The 27,772-nt window shown below is 59.6% G+C and overlaps 1 protein-coding gene across 2 annotated transcripts in view; it reads right to left on the reverse strand.

The window, feature by feature from the left end:
• The window catches only part of LRRC4B (leucine rich repeat containing 4B), a 42,581-nt gene extending 17,065 nt beyond the window's left edge, over positions 1–25,516 (reverse strand). The window contains exons 1-2 of one of the 2 annotated variants that reach the window (XM_043899903.1): positions 25,008–25,516; positions 7,073–7,404 (exon numbers count right to left, since the gene is read on the reverse strand). In XM_043899903.1, the coding sequence (XP_043755838.1) occupies positions 7,073–7,369 (297 nt within the window). In that variant the 5' untranslated portion in view covers positions 7,370–7,404; positions 25,008–25,516. Of the gene's footprint in view, positions 1–7,072; positions 7,405–9,574; positions 10,256–25,007 lie in introns of those variants that run through there. The other variant, XM_043899902.1, reaches the window with a different exon arrangement.
• Positions 25,517–27,772: the final 2,256 nt, after the last annotated feature.

The raw sequence follows: 27,772 nt of genomic DNA on the forward strand, positions 1-27,772 counted from the left end.
GTGCTTTTACAGTTCTGGGCCCAGGGTCACTCCCTGTTTGGGGAGCTGAGCTTTCATAAGCCGCAGCGTGGCCAAAAAAAAAAAAAAAAAAGGAACTGCTAACATGTCTGAGTGGTCCCTGGATTTTGTTTTAATTTTAAATTAAAATTTAAAGACACATTGGACACACTACTTGCATCCTTTGAAAAGTTCAGTATGATCTTCTGAGCATTTCCCGGTGTCCTTCAGTAGTCTTCGAAACTTCATTTTAAACATTTATTAATTTATTTGGCTGTGCTGGGTCTTGGTCGTGGCAGGAAGGGTCTTTTGATGAGGGACATGGACTCTGCAGTTGTGCGCTGGCTCTGGAGCGTGCAGGCTTTAGTAGTCGCAACGCTTGCATTTAGTTGCTCTACCGCATATGGGATCTTAATTCCCTGAACAGGGATCGAACCCATGTCCTCTGCCTTGAAAGGCAGATTCTTTACCACTGGCCCACCAGGGAAGACCCTGAAACTCCATTTTAAATCGGTGCATGAATGTCCTGTCATCAGGATGCTCGGTGATTCCCTGAACTGATGTCCGATCACCGGGAGCCCAGGCTGCGTCTGTGTTTTGGCTGTTGGGCCACCCAGCCTTCAGCATAACACTGAGCATCTCCTTAGGATGGAAGCGTATTTCCTAGTCAAGTGACTCCCACACATTGCCCACAGGACCCCATGGTGGGCCCCAGAGGGACCAGGGCAGCCCACAGAAGCTTGGGCAGGTCAGCGTACTTTGTGAGGTCAAGTGCATCATGTCCTCTGAATTCCCCTGGCGTGCATTCCGAAGACATGATCCCACCGCAGCCCCCAAGGGGCTCCTGAGGGAGGGCTTGTGGTGGGGGCAGCTTGAAGCTTCCTGCAGGCTGGGGGGTGTTGGTGGGGGCGTCCCATCAAGGGAATTCTGCAGCAGTTAAAGCAACCGAGTATACATACACAGACACACACACACAGAGCGACGTGGAAGGCTCTTAACAACCCAGGCCCGGTGAAAACAGCGAGACAAAGGAAGCCGTCTATAACGCAGCTTCATTTACATAAATTAACAACGCATGCACACAAAGCAACAATAAGCATTTTGCAAGAACACACACAAGCAGAAAGATCCAGAGTAAACACACACGGATGGTCGGCTCTGCTGGGGGTGGGGAGGAGAACAGAGTGGGGATGAGGAGAAGAGGTCGAGGCTGTGACTGAGGGAGGGGTCCCAGAGAGGACCCCCCGCCGCCCAGGGCTGGGAAGGGGTGAGCTGGCTGAGCTCCGTACAGAGCCACGGCGTCTACCTGGACCCGGAGGATCCGGGGGAGCAGGGGTGTCCCCGAGCCGGCCAGGGTGGGCAGGTGCCCGGCCTGAGTGGCATCGGGACTGAGGGAAGGTGAGTCCCTAGGGCTTTGCCTAGAAAGCATCTCCGAGGGCCCGGCCCCCTGTCCCGGCGGCTACATGGGCGCTGCGCTCCCAGTGTGGTTCTCACCCTTGCTGGACTGCAAGCCGGGGTGAGTGGGATCAGGTGACTGAACCTGAGGGCTGCCCCCAGTTCTTGGGGAGGGGGGCTGCAGGACTGGCTTGCTACAGCTCACGGAGGCTCCCCTGGGGCTGGCCTTCTATCCTCAGACAGACACCTGCTGAGCGCCTAGTGCGTGCCAGGCTCTGATCTGGGTTCTGGGGAAGCAGAAGGGAGTGGGGAAGTCCCTGCCCTCAGGGAGGTGACCATCTGGCTGGGAGCCCAGATGACAAGCAGGTGATCACGGACAAGGGGGGCGGGGGGTGGCTCTTGAATCTCCCAACCCCAGCCACCTCTACGGTGCCAGGCCTCGGGCGTGTGCATGCATGTTTGGGGAGGTCACAGCCTCCCACCTCACCATCCCATTTCTAGGAATTTATCCCCAAGGCAGAATCCAGAATGGTACAAAGAACAAGCACTGAGGATGTTCATTGCAGTATTGTTTATATCAGTTAAAACATTGGAAATAAGAAGGGACAAGTGAATTAACCCGACGCCCACATATTGGAATCCACTGTGGTGGTTAAAATACAAGTAATAGACAGAGGAGACTGGAGGGCTACAGTCCACGGGGTCTCAGAGTCGGACATGACTGACCACACACAAACGTACAACAGACAAGTATCAGAATCAGGGAGAAAGATGTTCATGGTTAAACTCCTAGGTGCCAAAAGTCAGTTGCAAACCAGTGTGAAATGGGGTGATTGCATTTTTTCTTTTAAAAAATAAAAGCAAAATATCTCTTTAGAGACCTGAACCTGTCATACGCACAGAGGTGTGTGTGCTGAGTCTCTGAATGAAAAAAGACACCAAATGTTAATGGGAGTTACCTGTGGTTGTCGGATTACACTTGACTTTTGTCCCTGTGTTCTTACTTAGATATCTTTCCTAGTTTTCCTAAATTAATTTGTGTTTATTCTGGGATAAATAATTCAAAAGCACATTTACATAGGCACAGAAAAGAGCCAGGAAGGCTTTAAAACAAAACATAAACAGTAGTTATTTATTATATCTAGGTGGTAGGACTAAGGGTGAGTTATTTCAGTTTTTAAAATCTGAATAATTAAAAAGTTATTTGGTAACTAAGGTGACCTCACTTCTCCTGCTATCTGTCTGTGTCCACCAAGGGTGTACGATTCCACTAGACACTTCAAATCATCTGCTTTTGTGGACTGGACATTCCCTGACCTCAGGGAACATGTGGTTTGGGGGGTATCAGTGCTCTCCAGAATGGGGGTGGGGTGCAAGAACCTCCAGGGGTGAGAAACGGAAGTGTTAGGATTTTAAGACATGTCTGCCACACTTGGGGACTTCCCTGGTGGTCCAGTGGTTAAGACTCCAAGCTTCCACTGCGGGGGGTGTGGGATCGATCCCTGGTCAGGGAACTAAGATCCCACATGACACATGGCTCAGCCAAAAAATAAAAAAAGACACGCCTGCCATCCTTTAATGGGCTTCTCGGGTGGCTCAGTGGTAAAGAATCTTGCCTGCCAATGCAGGAGGTGAGGGTTCGATCCCTGGGTCGGGAAGATCCCCTGGAGAAGGAAATGGCAAACCACTCCAGTATTCTTGCCTGGAGAATCCCATGCACAGAGGAGCCTGGCAGGCTACGATCCATGCTGGGGTCACAAAAGAGTTGGACACGACTGAGCACGCATGCACACACACCATCCTTTAACGTAGCCATTTTTGTGTAAGCTTTATAACATGCGATCCATGGATGCTGTAGACCTTTGCATGACTTTTGTAATAAATTCATACATGTGTAATCTGACAGGGGTGTGGGTTACATGGTTTGGTGGCCAGTGGCCTGGGTGATGGGGTGATAGACACATGGGCAGGTAGATCCAACCAATGGGTCCACTCAGACCTACAGAGTCACCCTTTCTCCCTCTTTTCCTAGATCCACTTTGCAGAAAAAATTCTGTGGTCTCCACCTTCCAAACTGACCCAGCATCTGTCCGCTTCTTTCCACCTCCACCATAACCTGTCCCGGAGTGTGCCGGGCCAACCTCTCTCTCCGGAGCTCTGCACCAGCCTCCGAACAGGCGTGCCTGCCATCACTCTTGCCTCTGGGGTCCCCACACCTTGGCCAGAGAGAAACCCAAGTCAGGGCCCATATGTCCTCTGCTCAGAGCCTCCCCTGGCTCCTGTCTCCAGCAGAGAAGAGCCAAGCGCTCATCATGACCACGCGACCCTTTTGTCCGCTTTCTGTCTTCACCCCCACCCTCTCCTTGTGGCTCACTCCGCTCTGGCCATGCCAGTCTCCTGGCTGTTCCTCCTACACACCAGGCAGGCTCCACCCCAGGGCCTTTGCACCTGCTGCTCCCTGCCCAGAACGCCCCCACAAGGCTCCCACCACCACCACCTCCTCCAAACACGTGCTTGAGGAATTCCCTGCCGGTTCAGTGGTTAGGACACCACGCTTCCACTGGAGGGGGCTCAGATTCCATCCTTAGGAGAGAACTAAGCTCCTACAAGCCTTACAGCTCAGCCAAACAAAACAACCGAAAACAAACATTTGCTCAAATGTCACCTTCTCCATGAGTCCGCCCTGACCCCTGTGTCTATAATGCTGTAGCCACCACCCCCTCACCCCCATCCAGCCTCCTTCCCCACAGCCCTTAACATCTTTAACACAAAGCACATTTCTTCTGGGTTTCCCAGGTGGTGCTAGTGGTAAAGAACCCGCCTGCCAATGCAGGAGATGTAAGAGATGTGGGTTTGATTCCCACATCTTTAAAGGGTTGAGAAGATCCCCTGGAGGAGCGCATGGCAACCCACTCCAGTATTCTTGCCTGGAGAATTCCAAGGACAGAGGAGCCTGGCGGGCTGCAGTCCATGGCGTCGCGAAGAGTCGGACACGACCGAAGCGACTTTACACACACACACATTTCCTTTTAGACAAAGGCCTGGAATGCAGGCACTGGGAGGACGCATTTGGGTGTCGGTTTTGCTCACTGATGTGTCCCAAGTACCTACACTACAGCCTCCCTCCTGGAAGACGACCAAGTGATACTGAATGATGGAAGCGTTACGGGGGAAGGCCAGGGATGTTGGGGGACTGTGGATCCAGAGAGGAAGGCGATGAGGGAAGGCTCGCCTGGGGGACCTCAGGGCCAAAAGAGAGGCAGGCTCAGGCGAGGGGACGGTCTGAGCAGCCTCTCAAGGCTGGGAGAGCGACTGGTTGTCGCAGAAGAGCCTGGACTTCGTTCCAGAGACCAGGGGGTTTTGGAGCGTTTCAGGCAGAGGGCTCCAAGACTGTGGCCACCTGATGCGGAGAGCCGACTCATTGGAAAAGACTGATGCTGGGAAAGATTGAAGGCGGGAGGAGAAGGGGACGACAGAGGATGAGATGGTTGGATGGGGTCACTGCCTCCATGGACATGAGTTTGAGCAAGCCACGGGAGCTGGTGAGGGACAGGGAGGCCTGGCGTGCTGCAGTCCGTGGGGTCACAGAGAGTCAGACGCGACTCAGTGACTGAACAACACCCAGGCAGAGGGCGCTGCCAGGCCTGCGTGGAGGCCCCGGGAGGATGGGCTGGGCGTACGGAGTAAGGATCTGGCAGGGCTTGGGGGCGGGGGCACCTGGGTGGGGACGGGCCCTCAGCGGCTGTTGGAGGGGTGGAATTTTTCATCCAGCTCCCCACCATGGGGAGGTCATTGTGGCGTGGACTCCGTGACTCCGTCGCAGACAGGATCCCTGATGCGCTCACCTCCCTGCTTCGGCCTCCCAGGTCCCAGCTTCCCCAGCCTGCCGTGCCAGCCCAGTCAACTATGTCTTCCTTCCCTTCGCCTGGGAGGCGAAGCCGCCCAGGGAGAGGGCAGGGCCTGGCAGCATCAGTGCGCCATCACAGGGATGTCGGAGGACAGGGCGAGGGAGCACGAGGAACACGGGCGGGAATGGAGGGCCCGATTAAGGGAGACCTGGACAGAGCCGGGAGACTGAAGCTGGACTCCAAGGTCGGGAGCGGGAAAGGGAGCCTCTTGGGGGAGGCGGCTGGGGTGGCGGCCTGGAGCTCCGGGGGGACAGAGTCCTGCAGCAGCGGGGCTGGGTGATGGGGGGGACACAGTCGTGCGGGAGCGGGGCTGGGTGATGTCAGGCGTTCTAGCCCCACAGCCACCCAGGAAGCGACAGCCTGGCCTTTGGCATTTCCCTTGACACTGACCGCCCCCCCCCCCCCAGAGGTCCCCTCTCTGCCCCCACAGATGGGGCCCCGGTCCTCAGGCAGTCCAAGACAGTCAGATGGCAGAGGGGGTCCCTGACCCCTTCCCCTTCCTGGGGTTAGGCCAGGAGGTGCAGTGGGGGAGGGGAAGTTTAGCTCAGACCCCTCTTCTCTCGTGGCTCTATGGGCTGGGAGAGGAGAGGCCAGCATGGGGACAGCGGATTGAGCAAAGGCCTTTGAAACAGAGGGTCTCTGACTTCCCCAGTGGTCCAGGGGTTAAGACTCCGTGCTCCCAAAGCAGGGGGCGTGAGTTTGATCCCTGGTTGGGGAAGGTCCTGCTGGCCCTGCCGCACATCACAGCCAAAAACCAATCAACCAACCCGAGTGGTTCTCAGCGCTTCCCTGGTGGTCCAGGGGTTAAGATTTGGCCTTCTAACACAGGAGATACGGTTTGTTCCGTGGGTGAGGAGATCCCACATGCCTCATGGCCAAAAAGAAAACCACCCACACAATCCCTCCCCTGCCGTGGTTCTCAACCAAGGGGATTCCCTCCGTCCCCAGGGGATATCTGACATCTGGAGATGTGGTTGGGACTGAGGAGGTGGGATGCTACTGGCTTCTGGTGATCAGGGACGCCATTCCACATTCTACAGCCCACAGGACACCTCCCCCCCAACCAAGGACGACCCCCCCCCCAACCAAGGATGATCCAGCCTCAGAGTCAACAGAGCAGAAGAGGAGACACCTGCTTCAAAACACTGCAGCCCCGCCCCCAAAGCATCATGGGCGGCCCGTCTTAGCCACAATAATAATCGGATGGCACCTGCCCCGTTCCAGCAGGAGCCAGCACCTGGGAGCTCCCGGCTCTCATACAGACTCCGCGGGGCCGCGAGCCCCGAACCACAAGCGAATGAGCGCTGCTCCCCATGCCAGAGCAAGTCTACACCCTTGACAAGTATGAAGTCCAGCAGCCCTCGCACCTGCCCTGCGGGCAGAGCTCTTATCATCCCCATTTTCCAGATGGAGAAACTGAGGCCCAGTGTCATGTGCCCAATGCCCCAGGTGGCGGGCACGGCAGTGCAGATGGCACGGGGTGGGGGGGGCCTCAGGGAAGGGTCACCCCCAGCACGACCTGCGGCTCCTGCGCTGTGGGAGGCAGGCAGGCGGTCCTGCCGCAGCCCAGACACAGGGAGGAGCCTCATGCTGAGAAAAAGCAAGACACAGCCTCAGCTCAAGCAACGAGGATGCACACGGTGTCCGAGAAGTGCCCGGAGACAGACGGACGAGCACGAAGAGCTGGTGGCTCAGGGAGGGGGGACCGGCCGCCCGGCCACCACCCGCGCCCCTGCCCCAGGGCCCCCACCACGGCGGCCAGCCCAGCTCACCTGGATGCCGTTCTCCTGAAGGTTCAGGTACCGCGTGTTGACAGGGATGCTGGCTGGGACTTCAGCCAGCTCTCTCCTGGTGCAGATCACCCGACTGGCCTGGTTGCTGCAGGAGCAGGCCGCTGGGCAGGAGGTGGCCGGAGGGGTGCCCCCTCCGGCGGCGGATGTCACAGCCACGCCGCCCCCGCCGGCCCCCAGGGGCGGGGAGAAGAGCCAGAGGAACAGCAGGGCCCCATGGGGCCAGGACATCCTACCGGGCGGCAGCGGGGGGCACAGGGAGCCGCGGGCGCGCGCCATCCTCAATGTTCATGCTCCGCCTGGGCGCCGGGGGGCTGTCGGGAGCGGAGAGAGGAAGAGGCTCAGTGACGGGAGGGACCCCCACCCCCGAGAGGCCCAGCTCCTCCCCCGAGTCCAGACAGCTCTCTGCTGCTGCTGCCATCAAGGCTCAGGACCCAAGGGATCAAGGCCACCCCAGGTCCCAGGTGATGAGGGCCCAACAGGCCGAGGGAGGCAGAGAGGCAGGGGCTGGCCCTCAGCTCACCATCTCCGTGCTGGGAAGACTTTATGCCCATTTCCCAGAACAGGAAACTGAGTCTAGGGGGAGAGGATGTGCCGACAGGTGGAGACATCAGCCAGATTAAAAACTTGGTTCCTTGTGTGATTTCACAAAGGGACATCGATAAGTGGAGATGGAGTGAGAGCCAGACGAGACACAGGTGACAGACAAAAGGTGATGAGCCAAGCTGAGAAAGTCAGAGCTAGGATCTGGTGCCTGTCTCGGCATCCACCCAAGTCCCCTCGCCACCTGCACGTGCCTCTGGGAGGGGTCCGGCCCCCTGGATGCCCCCTCACCCCACTTCTCTCTCCAGGGAGTGCTTACAGAGGCCAGGTTTCCCAGGGACCCGGACACCCCACCCACCATCACACACGGGGCTCCTGTCTCCCTTGCGCCTCCTGGCAGCAGCTGGAAAGATTTAAGTTAGACTCAAAGGGGGACCTTGAAGGAGAAGGTGAGGTGCCAGACAAGGCAAGTGGGTAAGTGCTGGGTGTGGGCAGGTGAGGCTGGGAGGAAGCCCGTGGGGAGGCCGGGCGATGACGGGGGAGGAGGCGGCCTTGGGTGGCAGGGGCTGGAGGCCACGAGGACGGCTGCTGGGCCTGTGACAGTGGCTGCCGCAGGATGTGGCTGAGCCGCTGCCGGGGTAGGGGCTGGGTGAGCGGGGACTCCCACCCGGAGCTCTGGGAGGGCAGTGGGCTGCGTGGGGTCAGGTCCTCCTACCCCCATCTCCATAGGGGAGAGACGGGCTAGAGGGAGATGGGCTAGTCATGACGGGCGCAGTGAAAACAACAACAATAACTTGGGAATTGTGAGTCAGCCCCTTCTTGCGCCAGACTCTGCACACGCTTGTGTAAGCTCCCGGGGAGCCTCGGGAGGAAGCTGTGAGGATACCCAATTGACGGATGAGGCCACTGAGGAGCCTGGGGCTGGCTGGGTAGCGGCAGAAGGGGACTGTGGTCCTGGGTTTACCCCTGGGGCGCCCGGCCCTCTCTTCCAAGCAGCATTTCCATCCCCAGCGCGCGCGCGCGCACACACACACACACACACACACACACACACGTGCGCGCGCGCGCGCCCAGCCCGCGAGCTCTGCTTCAACACAGCAGACCCGAGAGTTTCCCACGTGTGGGGAGGCCAGGGGGACCGGGGATGGGGGGCGGGTGCGGTCTGCACAAACGCGCGTACCCTCAGCGGTGACGGGGCGCGCCCTCGCGCTCCCAGACCCGCGGACCCGGGGCGGCTCGCCCCCGCACTCCGTGAGCACGCACGCGCACACGCTCCCGCCCGCGGTTTCCAACATCATTGTAACTCGGATTAAAAAAAAAAAAATGCATGTGCGTGTGTCCGTGTGCCTGCGCGCGTGTGTGAGGGGAAGAGCAACAGCTAGACAAGAGAGAGAGAACGGAGAGACAGAGACACAGAGAGATGGAGTGGGGTGGGGTGGGGTGGGGTAGGGTGGGGGGAGGGCTGGTCCTGGGTCTACACCCCAGACTCATCTTTCTGCCCAGAGGGCTGGGGGCTGCGAGCTCCTCTCTGCGTGCCCTGCGAGGGCGGTGGGGTCCTCGTCCTGCGCCCACCGTGCCTGTCCCCACCTCACGAGACTGGTGAGAAGCCAGTCGCCCCCCCTCCCCTCCCTGCCGCACCCCCCCCCAGCCCAGCCTAGAGGCCGCGCAGCCCGAGGGGGCCAGGATTCGAGGCCGGGGAAGCCCCAGATCTCGATGCCCCTCGGGCGGTGGGAGCCCGGTAGCGCCCACCCCAGGTCCAAACCGCCCCTGCGTCTCTCCCCCCGCCGCCTCGGTGCCCATCTCGCCCGCTGCCAGCCCGCAGCCACCCCCACCCACTTCTGCGGCGCCGGGGCCTCCCTCCCCTCCTTCCTCGCCCTCCGCCATCTCTCCGTCCTTGTCTCCCCCCACCGCCCCCCGACACACACCGCGAGGAACACTCACCCCAGTGGCTCGGCTTCCGCTGGGCCTCTCCCTGCGCCCCAGGCCCCCCCCTCCGCATGCCTCCAGCCGCTGGGGGCTCTGCCTCCCCGGTCCTCCAGGGTTTCCCGTCGAGGTTGTGGGGGGGGGGGGCGCAGGGGCTTCTTGGGTCTCCCCGCGCCCCCCCCTCCTCGCCAGTCGCCCTTCCCACCCCCCCGGGAGGCTCGTCTAGGCCACTGCAGCAACCGTCTCCTCCTCCCCTCCCGGCTCGCCTCCTCCGGTCGGCTACCCCCGCCCCCACCTCCGCTTGCCTCCCGTCTGCCCCTGGGGACCCCGGCCCCCTGCTCTCTCCCTGACTCCCCTGCCTCCTCCAGTCCCCCGTCCACCTCTTCAGGGCCCCCCAACCCCCTCCTCAGGCGCCCCCCTCGCTGTCTCGCTGCCCTTGGGACCACCGGGCCCCCCTCTCCTTCTCCTCCATCTCCTCCTCACTCTCGCTGCGCCCCCATCACCCGCTCGTAGGTCGGTCGGGGAGCGCCTCTCGGTCAGATTCTCTGTCCGTCTGTCCGTCCGTCTCGGTCTCCCTCGGCCGGGCTCCGTCTGTCTCTCCCTGGCTTTCTCCGCGATTACAATTTCTAGTCACACGGCAGTGCAGAGCCAAGCTGTGCGCCTCGGCTCCCTCCCTCCCCCCTCCTTCTTCCTCGCTTCCTGCGCGGGGCGGGCGCCTCCCCTCCCTCCTCCTCGCCCGCCCCCCCCACCCCCCACCCTTTCCTTGCGCCGGAGGCCTCCCCCTCCCCCGCTAATCAAAGGCTCTGTTATCTAATTAACCCATTGGTTCTGGGCAGCCGGGGAAGGTCGAGGGAAGCGGGGGAGGAAGGTTGAAGGCTGGGCTGCCCGGGGAAGGGGGGGAAGGGGGGCTCTGGACCGTGCCAAGCCTGGCCTCGTGGTCTAGACAACCTCACGGGCTGCAAAACCGGGCCGGGCGGGCGCTGGCCGCCCCCCTCCACCGCTGGCCACAGCAGCCCCTCCCACACTTGCCCCCCGGAGTGCAGACAACCTAGCTAGGGCTTCTCTGCAGGCAGGCGCTCCCCTCAGCACCCCAGAAGCTCCCCCAAATGCCCCCCGCCACCACAAGGGTACAGACCTCCACCCCAATATACCAGCGAACCCGGGCCCAGGTCACCCGAGTCCTTCAGCCCGAGGGCCAGCCCCTGCTCATAACCACAAAGAAACCCACTCCCAGATGCAGTCCCCTCCCTCTGGACTTCAGCGGTTTCCTGCTATCCACCTCCTGATACACTTCTGCAAAATGGGCAGGGCAGCCTCTTCCATCCATTCTATTCATCCATCAGTCGATGAATCCATCCATCCAACAGATTTTTTCCCCCCATATCCCTACTATGTGCAGACGCCGGTAGAGATGCTGACAAACGCTACCCCCACCCTCCAGACCCCAACATCAAGTAGCAGTAGTAGGAGGATAGATCAAGCACCAGGGGGTCTGGGTTTGCGTCCTGGACCTGCTGTGTGACCTCGGGCCAGTGACTTCATTTTTCTGAGCTGCAGAAAAACACGGTGAGACAGGGATAATAATAGTATCTATCACAGGGCCACTGGGGGACTGACTGGCTCAGGAAATGGCTCTCTCTTGACAGTAAATGCAGATCTGACCACTTCTTATGCCCACCACCATCTCCCCTGGGTGATCAGAGGTACCTCCTCACTGGTCTCCCCTCTCTGACTCTCACCTTCCCTCCCAGACTATTCCCACAGGTGGCCTGAGGGGTCCTGACCCTCCTCTGCTCAGCGGCCCTCACACTCTGTCTGGGTGGCGGGGTGGGGGGGAGGGGTGTGTGTGTGTGTGTGTGTGTGTGTGTGTGTGTGTAACCTGACCGAGGTTCAGCAGACCCTCTGCTGCTCCCCTGCTCACTCAACCACTTCGGGCCACACTAACCTCTTGCTGCTTCCAGATCCGGGCACACACTCCTGCCTCAGGGCCTTTGCACATGCTCTTCCCACGGCATGGACCCTCAGGCGTCCCACCCTCCCTCTGGTCTTTGCCCAGAGGTCGCCTTTTCAGTGAGGCCAGCTTGAATACCTTGCATCACACAGCACCCCCGCCTCACACCAGAACGTTCTCTGCTTTGTCTGTGTCGCATTTGTTACCCTCTGACCAGGGCTTCCCAGGGCTTCCCTGGTAGCTCAGTGGTAAAGAATCTGCCTGCCATTGCAGGAGATGCAAGTTTGATCCCTGGAGGGGGGAAGATCCCCTGGAGGAGGGCGTGGCAACCTACTCCCAGTATTCTTGTCTGGAGAATCCCATGGACAGAGGAGCCTGGCAGACTACAGTCCATGGGGTCACAAAGAGTTGGACATGACTGAAGTGACCGAACAACAACGACGATGACCTCTTAGAAGCCCATGCACTTGAGCGTAAGCGCCCCGAGGGCAGGGACTGCGTCTGTTGTGTGCAGTTTGGTTCCCGGCATCTATGACGGTGCCTGGCACAGAGTAGGTGCTGAATGAACACCGAGTGGAGGCAGCAGCAGGTGCCCCACTGATGCCTCCCAGAGATGCCTGACTGATGCCTCCCAGAGATGCCCCACTGATGCCTCCCAGAGATGCCCCACTGATGCCTCCCAGAGATGCCCCTCTCTGCACACCCGGCCCAGACACACATCCCCCAGCTGCACATCTCAGGCTCAGCCCCTAGACGTCCTGGATCCCGACGTTCCCTCCCATCCCAGGAGACCAGCCTGGTGGAGGCAGCACATCCATATACCATGAGCACAACCACCTTCAGCTGGACATCCATGCCCACGCCGCGGTGCCACCTGGCTGATCGGCTCCTAGATATTCTACCCAAGGTCCCCAGGGCAGCTGTGTGCACCCACCAAAAGCAGGCAAATCTGAGGGTAGCCACACCTCGGATGCCACCTGTGTGGGCTACATTGCTGTGTCCCGAGGGGACGCCTGGCCCCAGTTACACCCCTCCGACCCAGCTAACAGGGGTGCTGGCTAACCCTCTTCTGAGCATGTTCTCAAAATCAGGGATGCGGTACACACCTGACTCACACCATCTCCTTGACTAATGCCACCGCCACGCACAAATGTCTGCCATGTATCTGGCCCAGCGAGATCTCTACCCCTTGATCCCAGTGGCTCATCACTGAGGTTGGGACCCCTCGGCGCAGCAGTTGCCCTGGTGACCCCCTCACAACCCTTCCTCCAGTCTCGCCCACCAGGGCTCCCTCTGACTTTCCTTGGGTCCCGCTGGCTCTCTAGCCCCTCCTTACCCTTCACCTCCACTTCTTGGCGTTTTCTTTGTTTCTCCCAGCTGCTTCCCCTAGGCTCCTCAGGCCAAACACCTCGTTCCCTTTAAAGACAGTTCTTCCCTGCATTTGTTCAACACCTTCACAACCCAGCTCTGGTCAGTTGTCAGTATTTGAGGGTCTGGGCTCCAGGCTGGCAGGTTGACTAGCATTTACCATAGCTCTCCCATTGGCCCTCTGACAGGGGACTGCTCTTACCCCCATTTCACAGACAGGAAAGGTGAGGCAGAGAGAAGCAGTCACCTGTTCAAGGCCAAAGACGCAGCTGGGAAGGGGCCCCTCCCTGTCAGCCGCCCCAGAGCTGAGGGGCTCAAGACCTTCAAGTTTGTCATGAGAGCAGGGACAGTCCTCCTGGGGGACCTGTCAACTGTGCCCAGCCTTCTGTGACCCCTACTGGCCAGGGTGCACCCTTGATAGTGACGGGAGCTATCCAATGAGCTTTCGCTGGGGGCCCGGTGCCAACTGAATGCTGCCGTCACCTGATGTGTGTGCTAAGGCGCTCAGTCGTGTCCGACTCTTTGCGACCCCATGGACTGTAGCCCGCCAGGCTCCTCTGTCCATGGGGATTCTCCAGGCAAGAATACTGGAGTGGGTTGCCATTTCCTCCTCCGGAGGATCTTCCCGACCCTGGGATCGAACCCGAGTCTCTTAATGTCTCCTGCATTGGCAGGCAGGTTCTTTACCCCTTGGTGCCACCTGGGAGGCCCCCTCCGCTGGAGCTTCTGGCTTCTCCCCCCCGGCTCTAGGAGCAGGTCATTGTCCTTGTGCCCATTTTCCAGGTGGAGAAGCAGATCCTGAGGGCTGAAAGCACCGGCTGATGGTCACGGAGCCCGGAGGCGGGACAGCTGGGATTGGAACCAAAGCCCCAGCCCTGGGCCAGGTCACCGCGCTGCGTCTCTCACCCGAGCGCCCTGGAGAAGCCTCAATGCTAGGATCCTCCACCGCTACGTGGTGCCAGAGACAGGGCGGACACAGAGCTGCGAGAGGGCCGGGGGAGAAGAGGTGTGAGGAGCACAGAGGGACAGACAGAGTCAGAGAGAGGAAGCAGAGACCAAGAGGAGCCCGGGGAGGCGGCAAGAGCGGAGTGCTAGTTACTCAGTCGTGTCCGACTCTTTGCGACCCCGTGGACTGTAGCCCTCCAGGCTCTTCTGTCCACGGACTTCTCCAAGTCCGGGCAAGAATGCTGGAGTGGGTTGCCATTCTTCTCTCCAGGGGCTCTTTGTGACTCAGGGATCGAACCCAGGTCTCCTGCATTGCAGGCGGACTCTCTACCGGTTGAGCCACCAGGGGAGAGAGAGGGAGAGGCTTCAAGGGGGAACAGAGGAACCTAGAGAGGGAGCTGAGATCCAGGGGGAAAGTGGAGGCAGGGAGACACAGGTGCTCGAGGTGTGGGCCGAGGCCTCACCAGCTTCCCCATCCTCCCAAGCTCCAGTCCTGAGAACTCTCAGGGCATCGAGCCTAAGAGGATTCAAGCAGATGGCAGCTGGGAAATTCAGGGGCCCAGGAGAGGCGGGGCGAGGAGAAAAGGGAGGCAGGGAACATTCCTGTCGGGGCGTACTCACTTTTTTTTTTTCTGGGGGAAGTTCAGAAGGTGAGAGAAAAGATAGGAAATTGACTGCTGTCGCAGCAAGAGGGATGGAGGTTAGATCTAAAGAAGAACTTCCCGACTGTGAGGGACTGGGTGGGGGAAGAGGAGCCTGGAGCCAGGAGGGTGGAGAGACATCAAAGCCGGGCAGAGTGGATCACTTCCCTCTCTGGATGTCTGTCCTGCGGTGGGGGGGGGGGGGGTGGCGGGAGCTGTTAGGGTGGGGAGGGCGGAGGGTACCCGAAGCATAGGCTTCAAGGATGGATGAAACAAGTTCACACGTGTGTCCCTCTGAGTCAGTCCGTGTCCTTAATGCTTTTAAAATAAAAGCACCCCTAAAGCCTCAGGAGTTGACAGTCGCCTAACTTTTGAGCTAGAACCACCCTGGAAATAGGGCGGTCCAGACCTAACTGCTGGGGACAGTTTGGGGTCTCAGCTCCGGACCCGCCCAGGCTTCCCAGGCAGGGGTGGGCTAGGGAGGGATGACTTGCTGGGCAAGGGAGCCTATATTTTCCTGTCTTCCCCCAACACCACCCAGAGACGCACTGGCGGGTCATTTATTTGATCTTTCATACATTCATTGAAGGGATATTTACAGAGGGGCTGCACCGCCCCCCCCCCCGCCCCCTGAGGCTCCGCCCACATCCCAGGCACGTTCCCTCCTCTGGGCCTTTGCTCCTGTTGTTGCCTCTGCCTGAAGCGGGCCTCCTTAGGTCTGCGTGTCTGCCTCTGTGTCCATTCCAGCCTCTGTTCCAATGCCACCTCCGGGAGGGTGTCCCGGCCCTCCGCCCCCCATCCCACCCCTTACACTTCACTTCCTTCCCTTCAAACCCTCATCGGCTGGCCCGACCTTATCTGATGGATCACGACTGGTCCTGCTGATTGCCTATCTGCGCACTAGGAGGTGAGCTCCCCAGGCACGGGGGTCGTCTGTCCGGAAGCATCCTGGATGCCTGTAACCCTCCAGGCTTCCACAGAGCCTCTCCACACTCGCGGAAGCGAGGTGCGAGCGAGCGCCGCCTACCGCCGGGTTCCCTGCCGGCTCCGGGGCCGCAGGGGCAGAGGAACCTGCCTTTGTTTTGGGGGAGCTAGAGGTCCAGAGGGGAGACCCACAAAGGGCTGAGTGAGAGCGTGAGCTCAGGGTTGAAGGCCCTGGTGCGTCTCCGAGGGGCGCCGCCCCCCGGCCTGGAGGAGGTGATGGCAAAGCTGAAAGCTGCAGGACCATCGCGCGGCACCTGGGTGAGGACGGGCGCGTGCGGTGGAGGGACCCCCTGCGTACAAAGCCCGGGGGGCCAGAGAGGCGGATGGGAGCCGGGGATCTGCAGAGTCCAGCTCGGTTACAAAGACCTCCTGCCTCCACAGCGCGCTGAGAGGCGGGGGTGTGGATGCTGGGGTTTCCGGAGAGATTGGAGGCCGGTGATGAGCTGGGTCAAAGGTCCAGGGGGACAGGATGAGGCTGGGGCTGGGGGACCACAGGTATGGAGAGGAGGAGATGGAAAAGATACCGCCAGTCTGCAAGAGTGGCAGAAGCAGGCGATGAGGCTGAAGGAGAGGCCTGGGTCTTCTGATCCATCTGGGGGGGCGGGGGTCAAATTCTCAGAGCCAGGGAAGTGGAGAGGGCGGGGAAAGAGGCTGGAGAGGGGAGGAGAATGGCAAGGTGGCTAGACACACCTCCCAACCACAGTCTTTACTTGTAGGTGGCAGACCCGCCGTGCTTCGGGAGGTGCTGGCGGACGGACCCTGGGCCTGGGTGCTCTCAGTCGCTGGCTGTGCTCTTGGGCCGGCTCCTCCCCCTCTCTGGGCTCCCATTTCCTCCTCTAACACAGGATGTCAGTGACAGAGCAGCTCAGAGCTGGAGCAAGGCGGCCCAAGAGGGGGTCTGACCAGTGAGTGACAGGCAAGGGTGAACTGGGACGTGAAGTCCGGCTGGTGCGTGGGGAAAGAAGCGGACCCACTCCCGTCCCAGGCTGCTGCCAGTTTTCTGCTGGGAACCACACCTTGCACCTCTGTTTCCTCATCTGAGAAATGGGAATTGAAAACAGGTACCCTATGAAAGCTGAGTGCTGAAGAATTGATGCTTTTGAACTGTGGTGTTGGAGAGATTCTTGAGAGTCCCTTGGACTGCAAGGAGATCCAACCAGTCCATCCTAAAGGAAATCAGTCCTGAGTGTTCACTGGAAGGACTGATGTTGAAGCTGAAACTCCAATACTTTGGCCACCTGATTCGAAGAGCTGACTTATTTGAAAGACCCTGATGCTGGGACGGATTGGGGGCAGGAGGAGAGGGGGTGACAGAGGAAGAGATGGTTGGATGGCATCACCGACTCAAAGGACATGAGTTTGGGTAGACTCCAATGCAGGAGATGTAACAGACAGGGGTTCAGTCCCTCGCAGTGAGGGTGGGGAATACATCCTGGAGGAGGGCATAGCAGCCCACTCCAGTATTCTTGCCTGGAGAATCCCCATGGACAGAGGAGCCTGGTGGGCTACAGTCCATAGGATCTCACAGAGTTGGACACGACGGAATCGACTTAGCATGCACGCATGTACCATATGAGAAAGGGCTGGGAGGGCAGGGGATGAGGAAAGAGCAGCAGCTGTTTGCCAGCCGGTGTGGGACCAGTTCAGTATTTGAATGGGTCACTGTCCCCCAGCACCTTCTTTCTGCGCTGTTGGGTGTGGTCACCAGCACGTGTGGCTTCGAGCACTTGCCACGTGGTAAGTGCAACTGAGGAACTGAACTGTTGATTTACTTTAAATTTATCTAGAAAAAAAAATATTTTTTGCTGCATCCTGTGGCATGTGGGATCTTAGTTCTTCGACCAAGGATCAAACCCATACCCTTGCAGTGGAAGGGTGGAGTCCTAACCACTGGATCACCAAGGAAGTCCCACTTTACATTAATCTAAATGTCGATGGCCACACGTGGCTGCGGCTGTAGTGGTTCCTGTGTTGGGCGTTGTGGGAAGGCCATCCCCGTGTCTCCATCCCCGTGTCTCCATCCCAGTGTCTCCATCCCAGTGTCTCCCAGCTCAGGCTCAGTCTCACTTGGAACTGGTTCTGAGTCCCCAAAACTTGGGCTCCAGCTCAGACACCTTGCCCGACAGCCTCACAGCACTCTGGAAGGACTCTGGAGAAGATCAAAGCTGGAGAAACAAACTTGACTGAGAGCAGGGCACCCAAGCCAGGCTGGCTCTGCCTGTCATATGAGGCCTACTCCGTGCCAGGCTTGTGCTAGGGATCCTCGGGCCCACTTCACAGAAGGGCATACTGAGGTGCCGTGAGACTCCCAAGTTATCAATGTACCTGTGACCGCCTGGTCCCAGGTAGGAGCCCAGAGAGGGAAGGAAGCTGAACCTCCAGGCCCCCTATACTCTGCATGACTCTGGATGTTGGGGGTGGGGAGGAGCAAACACCACCGTTGAATTGAATCTACCCAGGAGAGAACTAGGACCTAGCCTGGTATTGGTAGCTTTCAAAGCAGTGGCCACTGCCAAGACTTTGCAGGGGTGCATGGGGGTGAGTTTGGAGGGAGGGCTCTGGTGTGAGTCAGCCTGTGTGTGACCTCCCTCCCCTTGCTCCCCTTGCTGTCTCCTGCAAGGGTGATGTTGCTATCTGTTTTCCATCTCAAGGTGTGCAGAACTACTACATTAAAAAAAAAAAGGGCAGAGGGGAGGGGGAGAGGTGGTTCTACTAACAGTGACCAGAAGTTGAAAACTCCTTGAACAGGAGCACGTTCCTTAGACGTCTGTGCGTCCAGATCCACCGGGGACTTTGTGAAAGTGTAGGTTCTGATTCGGTGGGTCCAAGACGAAGTGGAGATCCCACACCTCCCAGGGATGCTGGTCCTGCAGCAAGTAGTCACGGGCCCCCTAAGCGTGCAGTCCACCCCCACATTCCATTTCCGGATGAGAAACGAACCCTCCGCCTGCCCTGTCTAAGGGTGTGCTGGGGGTGGGGGGCGGTACAGACCTGGGTTAGCACCTCGACTGTCACACTTACTAGACGTGGGACCTTGGAAAGGGGACATCGCCTCTCAGGGCCTCAGCTTGCTCATCTGTAAGATGAGAAAAATAGCTAATCAACTTCCTCGGATGACGGGGCGTCTGTGGCCCCATATCTGTGATGATATCTGTGATGGGCTGAGTGCAGTGCCCGACACATAGTAAGGTCTCAATAAAACTCTTCTGTAACCGTGACTATCCTTCTCCTCCTAGACAGCGTCACGCTGTCAGAGTGGGAAGAACATGGGTGTCAGGGAGACCTGGGTCTACGCTTACTTGCTGCTTTCTTGCCATGTTCCCCTCCGGCCCCCCAGGTGGGGACTCAGGATGATCTGTCTAGTGCTGGGCACTTCAGTGGTAGTGACAACAATCATTATTGTTGTTGTTTAGTCGCTAAGTCGTGTCCGACCCCAGGGACTGCAGCACGCCAGGCTTCCCTGTCCTTCACCATCTCCAGGAGTTTGCTCAAACCCATGTCCATTGAATCGGTGATGCCATCCAATCATCTCATCCTCAGTCACCCCCTTCTCCTCCTGCCCTCAATCTTTCCAGCTTCAGGGTCTTTTCCAGCATTATTATTAGTAAATAATTAATAACCATTATTGTTTATTCTCACTGGGTCAGAAAAACAAATCTTTTTCTCACTGTGACTCCACCTCCTACCCCCCCCCCATATGTATATCCAGCGTTTCTGAATGGATCAAAAATGTCCATTTATCACTGGGCCAGGGGGCCCACAGAATCGCCTGAGGGGCCTTTGTGCCCTGCCCAGGCCCAGCTGGACACCCCTACCTTGGCGAGGAAAGTCATCTGTGACAATGGGCCCCAGGGGATAGGATATCCCCTCTAGGGTTTGAAGGGCATGAACAAGATTGGGAGGCCAGGAGCCCGTGCGTTACCAGAACTCCAGTGTCTCCTTGGAGGTCTAACCTTCTGAACTGATTATTATTAACAATCTCATTATCATTATTATTAACAATCCTAATTGCCACTCAGGGGGCCTGGTGGGCCGGCATGTTGCCCTCTCTGGGTCTCAGTTTCCCCCTCTGGAAAGCAGTCTCAGCTGCGACAGGCAATCCACAGGGTGGCCAGTGCCTGGATTTGCGGTCCCAACCCTGCCACTTTTAGCTTGGTGATCTTGGGCATAGGACCTCATCTCTCCCGGCCTCAGTTCCCCCTTTTGTCAAACTAGTGACGATGATCGTGCCTCCCTCCCAGGACTCCCGAGAGGAGATAACAGGACGAATCCGCCTGGAATGACCCACACAGAGTCTGGCCCAGGGTAAGTTCTAATGAATGTCAGCTCTTATCACTATCTCCAGCCCTGTGTTTGAGGGTTCCAGACAAGCGGATGGCAGATCTCCACATTTACTGCCTGGGGTTGGCCCTCTGGGAGAGTTGGGGCTGCCGCTGTTTTCTGACCCTTGTCACACTGTTTGAACAAGAGCTCTGGGGCATAAGCTCAACACTTTGACAGCAGTGTGGGCTGAGGGGTTCAGGGGGCCCCAGCTGGAGACGGGAAGGGGGTGGCCTGGGTTGCTGCACCAGTCCCACCTTGCTCCCTCACTCCTCCCAATCTGGGTCACCCACAAGCTGCTCAAATCCCCCTTCGACACACACAGAGCAGGACCCAGCGTTCTCACTCTCTGCAGCTCTCTTGGGGACCCAGCTGTCCCCTGGGATGGACTCCCGCATGCCGAGCCCCTACCAGCCCACCTCTCAGGTGTCAGATGCAGCCTGTCCCCTCCACCTGCCATGACAACAGTTGCACGTAGGTTTCCAGGCAACAAGGGGGCGTTCTGCCACTCTGCTAACTCTCCCGCCACCCCCCTCTCTGGCAGAGCCACCCCACTCTCAGGGACTGGGAAGGGGAGGGAAAGGAGGTTCTCCTTAGCAAAGAGGAGGGGGCTTCTCAAATCAGAGATGAAGAGGCTTCCTACACCCTGCCAGAGAGGAAACGTGGTCACTCTCCTTTCATCCCGACAAGGGTGATGGCGGGGCAATGGATGGGGGTCTGAGCTCGGTCACGGCACCAAGGAGACCTCATGTCACCCTGACCCCAAGATGAGACCAAGTGAAGCCCTTCCTCTCCTGGAACCGAGCCCCGTGTCCTCTGAGACCTGCACTGGTAGCAGGTGAGCCAGTGTGTACCTGCCCTTCCTCCAACACACAGGGAGCCCACCCCTGCCTGTGGGCTACACCCTGACCCACGGGGGACACGGGTGGGGTCTGGGGCCCACCCTGGCTGTCAGCCAGCCAAGGACGGGTTGTAACATGGTGGCTTCATGCAGCGCTAGCTCTAGACACCTCGAGGGGCTGTGGCCATGGAGAACTTGTCTGCACTCTGCAGCCTGGTGGTCTTAGGAGTCTTCCCTCCCTTGGTGTGGCAGGGAGGCAGGCCCTGGCTCCAAAGAGGTGCAGAGCTGGGGGCAAAACTGCCCCAAAGAATGATGGAGCAAGAGGGACAGGCAGAGAGAGCCCCAATTCCGGAAGAAAACCAAGGGAAGAAGTGTAGACAGTATGTGTGTGGGGTGGTGGTGGTAAGAGCCACTTGGAGGAAGAGAAGAGAAAATAGCAGAGGTGGAAAACTCAGCCGACTATAGCACTGGGTAGGGAGGACTGACAGATGAAGCAGGTTAGAACAGAGTACCTGAACACAGCCCATTGCTACCCAGAGGTGGGAGGTGGGGGAGAATTATTCAAAAGAAGCTGATAAGCTGGCTATTTTTTTTGAGATATAATTTAATATTATATTATATTAGCTTTAAGTGTATAGCACAATGGACTTCCCAGGTGGCTCAGCGGTAAAGAATCCACCTGATGAGCAGGAGACATGGGTTTGATCTCTTGGAGAAGGCAATGGTTACCCACCCCAGTATTTTTGCCTGGGAAATCCCATGGACAGAGGACCCTAGTGGTCTACAGTCCATGGTGTAGCAAGAGTTGAACACGATTTAGCGACTAACCAACCACAACACACAGCATAATAATTCATTATTTGCAAAATAATCACCACAATGTCTAGTTACAAATCACCACATATAGTTAAACACTTTTTTTCTCCTGATGGGAATGAGTTTTTTATGTGAAATCTCTAATTAAAAAAAAAAAAGTTGGCAACACATTAAACATTTTGAAAGTCCTGGGGGAATTAAGACTCGTGGTCTTCAGGACACCAGTGTAACTGCTCAGGGTTGTGGGAGGGCAAGTGCATGGAATAAAACAAGAAGAGTGCAGGAGGCCTGGCTGAGAAGAAATGGAAATAGAGGCAAAGGCACACAGAGAAGCCAGGAGCGAAGGCACTGGGCTGGGTCGGGGGAGATGAGGGGTCAGCCGAGGGGTGGGACGGGACATGAGGTGCAGAGATGGGAGACAGGAGGTCCAGGTGACACCTTGGGGCAGATGACCAGCCAGAGAGGCCAAGGAGGGTGAGAAGGAGAGGAAGGGTGCTATAGAGAGCAGGCCCACCGTCCAGGCAGAGGAGACAGGTGAGCCAAGAGGGTAGGGAGGCGAGGCGCAGACACCGGAAGACGCGGAGAAGTCCGCGCTTCCACTTCCGCTTCCGCCAGGAGACCTGCCTCTCTCCACCGGCCTCGGTTCCTGTGTGTGCGTGCACGCACTGGACCCTGCCTCCATTTTCCAGAGATGCGCCAACGGCCCTCTAATACCTGATGTCTTAATTCCGCCGAGCTCTCTGACTCGGTGCACCCGGGCACTCTCCTAACTTCTGGGTGGGTTGGAGGGCGATTGCTTGGGTCCCTTCAGCGCGCGCGCGCGCACACACACACGCACACACACACACACACACAGACACACCTGGCCCCTCGAGCTGGGCTCTGAGACTAGACCAGCATCACATGGGGTTACACCTTCACAGCTCTGAGGCCACCGCCTCCGCGTCTCTACATTTGTGTCTCTGCGAGTGTGAGGTCCCAGGGCTACCAGGTGTGAGGGCCTCTCTCTGGCCACGTCTCTCCCTCCGGTCTCTGTGTATCCCGGTCTTTCTCCCTGGCTCTGGGCACCAAAGCCGAGTGTTTAACTGGGTCTGTCTGATTCCACATCTGAGACTCTGGCTGCGAGTGAATGACTCTGTGTGCATGCGCGTGCACACACGCCCATGTGCACCTCTGCTTACACACGCCTCTGTCTGTCTCCCACTCCCCCTCTTGCCCTCCACTGATGGCTGACTCTGTCTAGCAGGCTGGACCCTTTGCCTTGGTCGCCCCCTGCACCTCTCTGGTGTTGGGGTGCCCCGGGCTCCTTGTCAGCTGTGCCCTAGGTCTGTCCCTGCGCTCCCAGAGTCTGTGGCTCCCTGTGTCTCTGCCTCGCTGCGCCCTGGCTCTGTGTGTGAGGATGGTGTGTGTTCCCTTCTCTTCCCGAGAGAAATTAAGTAACTCTGTGTATGTTTGGCCCCGTGGCGATGCGCCCTAATTGTGTGTGTGTCTGGGAGTCGGGTCCCCCTGTCCCACTCTGGCTGTGCCTCTCTCTGTCCCTCTGTCTCCCTCCCTTCCCTGCCTCCGCTGAATCCCTCCCGCTCTGCTCTCTGTCGTTCTTTCCTGAGTGTGCTTTCGAGCTCTCCGGGGCTAGTATCAGAGGAGACCCCAGGGAAGAAGGACGGTGGGGAGGGGAAAAGGAGGTGCAGGTTAGGAGCAGTAAGGAGACAGGAAGAGGGAAGGAGGCCGATCCTGGCCCAGGTCGGGAGTGGGAGGCGGGGAGTTTTTTAAGCGGGGAGAGGATGCTGCCCGCGGCCTGGACCAGGAGCGAGCGACGAAGGCTACTCCCAGCTGCCGCCGGAGCCCGAGTTCCTGTCTGGCGGCTGCGCGGCCGGGACTCGGGATGTGAGGCGCATAGCAATGGGGCGCTGCGGAGGCTCGACTGCAGCTCCCAGCTGGGGAGGGGGTGGGGAGGGGGCCGAGGGGCGGCCCTGAGGCTCTCTGCCCCCTCCCCCTTCCCAGCTGGGCTCTCCCCAGGGGATTTCCTCACCCAGAGAAACTCTCTTCCAGAAAGCCCGGTCTGAGGCTGCGGGGAGCGGGGCGGGGAGAAGGGCCCGGGGCTCCGGAGGAGGTGGGGGTGGGGAAGGAGGGGGAAGACGTGAGTGCCCAGAGACCGGTTAGGGTTGGGCGGACGAGGGAGCATCCTGGGCCTCAGGACCCCGAGTCCTGCAGAGAGAGTGGCTGGACCCCTGGCCTGAGAAAAGGAGGAGCCTGCCGAAGTGGGGGCTTGAAAACGTGGGCGGAACCCTGGACAGAGGAACCCTGGACAGAGCCTGGGTCTCGGGCTCCCAGGGACTGAAGGGGAGTTGGGAAAACCCGAGGGTTGGAGAAGGAGAGGTTCCAGAGAGGAGGCCCCTAGGACCGGGGAACGGGGGCTGGGGGAGCCCTTTAAGTGAAGAGGCGAGGATGGAGGCCCTGAGTGAAGAAAGGTCACAGAAGGGGGTCCCGGACAGAGCAAGATGGAGTGAAAGAGTCTGGGAGGGCTAGAGAGGTGCTCCAGACCCCTGCCCAGGTGAGGGCCCTAAACAGGGGAAGTGGTAAGGGGTCCTGAGGGGAACATGGTAGGGGCTGGGGGCTAGAGGAGAAAGATGCTAAAGTTGGGGTCTCCTGGAGAGGGCATCAAGGGGGGATATGGGGGAGAGAGTGAGAGATGGGGGTAGGGAGTGGGGGGGGGGGGGAGAGATGAGTGGATCCTGAGGGGAAGATGAGGAGCAGTTAGAAGGTCCTAGAAGAGCAAGTATGAGGGAGGGAAGGCCTGGGAGGGCAGCAAATGGGGGAGGGGAGGTCCCCAAGCGGAGAAGGCTAAGGATGGTGGGGCGCAGGTAGTGGTCCCAGAGAGACACGTGCCTGGGGATGCAAGGCCCCACGAAGCAGAATGGGGTCAAGGAAGGGGGTCTTGGGAAGAGGGAGAGACCGGGGTTCGGTGGCCCCTCAGTCGGGGTTGGGGGACCCCAGAGAGAGAAGGGCTGCAGGTTGGGGAGGGGGGTGTCTCATTCCCCAGTCACCCCTCCGTTTTTTCCCATTCTCACTTCCCAAACTCCCCGGTTCTCCCCGGTTGCCACGGCAACCGCTCCTGCCAGGCGCGGTCACCAAGGAAACCCCGTGCCCGCCTCTCCCCCCCTCCCCATCACTGGAGTGCCCCCCCCACCCCAAGCAGCAGTGGTGTGGAAGGTGGGAGGGGCAATGGGGGGGGGAGAACTCGGACTCCCGACCCAGAGAGGGGGCCCAAACCTACATCCAGCGAGCCCCCCCTCCCCGCAAGCCTCCATCCTCAGCCCCACAGCTGGATACGCAGCGACTGCCAGACGTGCTTCCCCCCCATCCCTCGGCGGCGGCGACCCCCCAACACAGAACTAAGAACCTCCACCCGACCGCCTCTCCCACCGGCTTCTGCTCTCCAGCAGGCCCCGCCCACTGTCCTCTGCCGCCCCCCCGTCCCGGAGGAGGCCTAAGACCACGGTCCCCTAATTAGAGAATGCCCCCCCCACCCCCCCACCCCGCGGTTCCTTCTCCCGCCCCCGCCCGGGCCCTTCGGCGGCTACTCACAGCGAGGAAAGGGGCTCCTTCCGGGGGGCAGCATGCCCGGCCCACGGGGGAAGGAACCCCCAATGAGGCAACGGGATCCGGGGTGCGAGGCCCGCTGCGGGGAGGCGCGGGGGGGCGGGGCTGCGGCCGGGCCCGGGGCTGTCGCGTTCTGCGCCCCCCTCCCCGGCTCTTGGATGGGGAGGGGGCTTCCGCAGAGGCAGCGGTGGGGTTCGGCGGGGGGTGGGGGGCCGCTCTGCCTCCTCGCCCGCCCGCCCGCCCGCCGCCCGGCCCGGCGCCCTGGTCCGCCGGCCCGCCTTCCTTCTTGCCTTCCTTTCTTCCCTTCTTTCTTTCCTCGCTTCCTTCCTTCCAGCCTTCCTGCCTGCCTTCCTCCCTCCCTCCTCGGGCCGCCGGCGCCACTCTCCCCCCACCCCACCCCCCCCAGGCCCCGGCCCCGGCCCCGGCCCCCGCCTCGGACGGTGCGGCAGCGACCGGGAGCAGCCGAGAGCGGCAGAGACGGGAGCGGAATACTGATGATGGAGGGGGAGCGGGAGGGAGGGGAGGGAGGGCGCCGGGAGGGGGGAGGCTGCCCGGGAAGGAGCGGAGGGGGGAGAGGAGGGAGGAGAGGAAGAAGGGGGGGAGGAAGGGAGGGAGGAAACGGGAGGTGGGGGGGAGGACCAGGGGGAGGGGGAGGGCCGTGGGGGGAGGGGAGGGGTGAAGCGGCGGGGGAGACAGAGACGGGGAAGAGACAGAGGGACCGGGGGACGAGCGAGCCAGGAAGGATGGAGGGAAGGGGAGAGGGAGGCGAGCTTGTCCTGCCCGGGATGGGAGGCTGGGAGAGGAGAAACTCCTAGCGCACCTTTGGTAAATATTTGCAGGGGCGAATGCGGGAGGGCACGCGGGGGGGGGGGGGGCGGGCAGGCAGGCCTGAGCGAAGGGGTGGAGAGGAAGCGGAGCTGGGGAGAAGCGAAGCGGCAGGCAGAGGACAGGACAGGGACCGCGAGGGGAGCGATGGTCAGGGGCCTGGAGGAGCCCCGGGAGCGGGCAAGTGGGGGAGGGAGGAGGGAGGGGAGAGGTGGGACAGGGCGGGAGGAAAGGTCAGGGAGCTTTGGGGGGGATGTAGGGACAGGGAGGGAGCCCTGGGGAAACCAAGCGGACGGAGGTGAGAGGACGGACACGAGGGAGGGGTCGGGGGAGAGGGGAGTCCAGGGCAGCGGAGAAAGGAGCTTGGCAGCTACAGCCGTGAAGGCAGGCTGGGGGAGGGAGGGCAGGGGCCTGGGCAGGACCTAAACCCCCGCGGGGTGCCCGCCTCTTCACCTCTTCCCCACTCAGCACCTCGAGAGAGGATCCTCATACCCACTTTCCGGATGAGGACGCTGGGCTCTCCAGGGGACCAGGGCGGCCGCATCTCAGTGCGGAGTCCGGGCTCTGCACGGGCTGTCTTGGAGGAGCAAAGAGGAGGTCGGGCCCTGGCAAGGAGCCCCTGGCCCAGATCTGTCGGGTGGCAGGGCAGAGGATGCGCCCACACCCACCTGACCCCCGCCGCGTTCTCTCACCTCCCCAGGTGTTGGCGGCGGGCGCTGGGGATACATTTAGAGCTGTGATCCCGCTCTGCACCTTGGGTGCAGGGAGGTGGGGAGAGGCCGCAGGGGCCTCAGAGGTCACCTCGCCCTCCCGCTGCCTCATCAACTCCCCCCCAGCCCCGCCATCTGCTGCCCCCAAAGGCTCAGACACCATGGGTGGGGGGCATGGGGGGCAAGGGGGCAAAAAAAATCAGAAGGGGGCTGAAAGGAGGCAGCCCCTGTCCTGGGCACTGAATTTCCTCCCAGGCAGGAAATTCACCTCTTCTTTGACCGCGCCCCCCCCACCTCCAAAGTCAGGCTACTAACTCTGGATAAAGAGGGAAAAGGTACAAGTTCCCTCAGTGGCAAGGTCCCCGGAGAGACTGACTCCTGCTCTTTTTCTGAGAGCCCCAGGAGGGGCCGATGTATCCCCTTCTTCCCCACAGGCAGAAGTGGGGTGAAGTGGAAGCCTGCCTGGGGAAAGAGAGGGGCTGGGAGGCAGGGAGAGAAAGTGGGTCACCTTTGGGTGCGTAAGAAGCAGCTGTGGGTGATAACCGGTTAATGAGATGTGAGAACTACAGAGAGGGGAAACTGAGGAAGGAGAGAAGGGCTGGGGCCTGGGAGCCGCAGGTGGGTCATGGAGCACTGGGTCCCCAACTTGGTGCTGCTACAGAAACCGGGTTTAGGAGATGGGAGGTGTGAACACGGCCACCCCAGAGTGCAGCATAGTACAGGCTCAAGGTCAGTGGTGATAATGGTGGTAAAACAGTAATAGTAATAACAGCCAGCGTTTCCTGGCTTTGGTCAGACTTGGACACTGTGCTGAGTACTGCATGAACATCTAGATGATTCCTTACAACCAGCCTCAGCTGGACTTTTATGGATGCTTGAGCACTGGTGGACACAGGCTGAGCAGGATCTGGGGAGCCCCTGCTGTGCCCAGAGTTAACCCCTCAGTTCCTGGAGGCTTGCTGGGGAGGGGCCAGAACAGGGAAGTACAGAATTTCCACATCTTACAACTCCCAAGCCTTCCTGGCCTGGTCTGAACCTATTTCAGAGAAGCAGAAGAGCATTGTGAAGGGACTTCCCTGGTGGTGTAGTGGTTAAGAGAGTCTGCCTTGCAATGCTGGGGACGTGGGTTCAATTCCTGCTCGGGAAACTAAGATCCTACTTGCCACATGCTGCGGAGCAGCTAAGTCTGTGTGCCACAGCTGGAGAGCACGTGCA

The sequence above is a fragment of the Cervus elaphus genome, chromosome 4, assembly GCF_910594005.1.
Source record: "Cervus elaphus chromosome 4, mCerEla1.1, whole genome shotgun sequence".
NCBI lineage: Eukaryota > Metazoa > Chordata > Mammalia > Artiodactyla > Cervidae > Cervus > Cervus elaphus.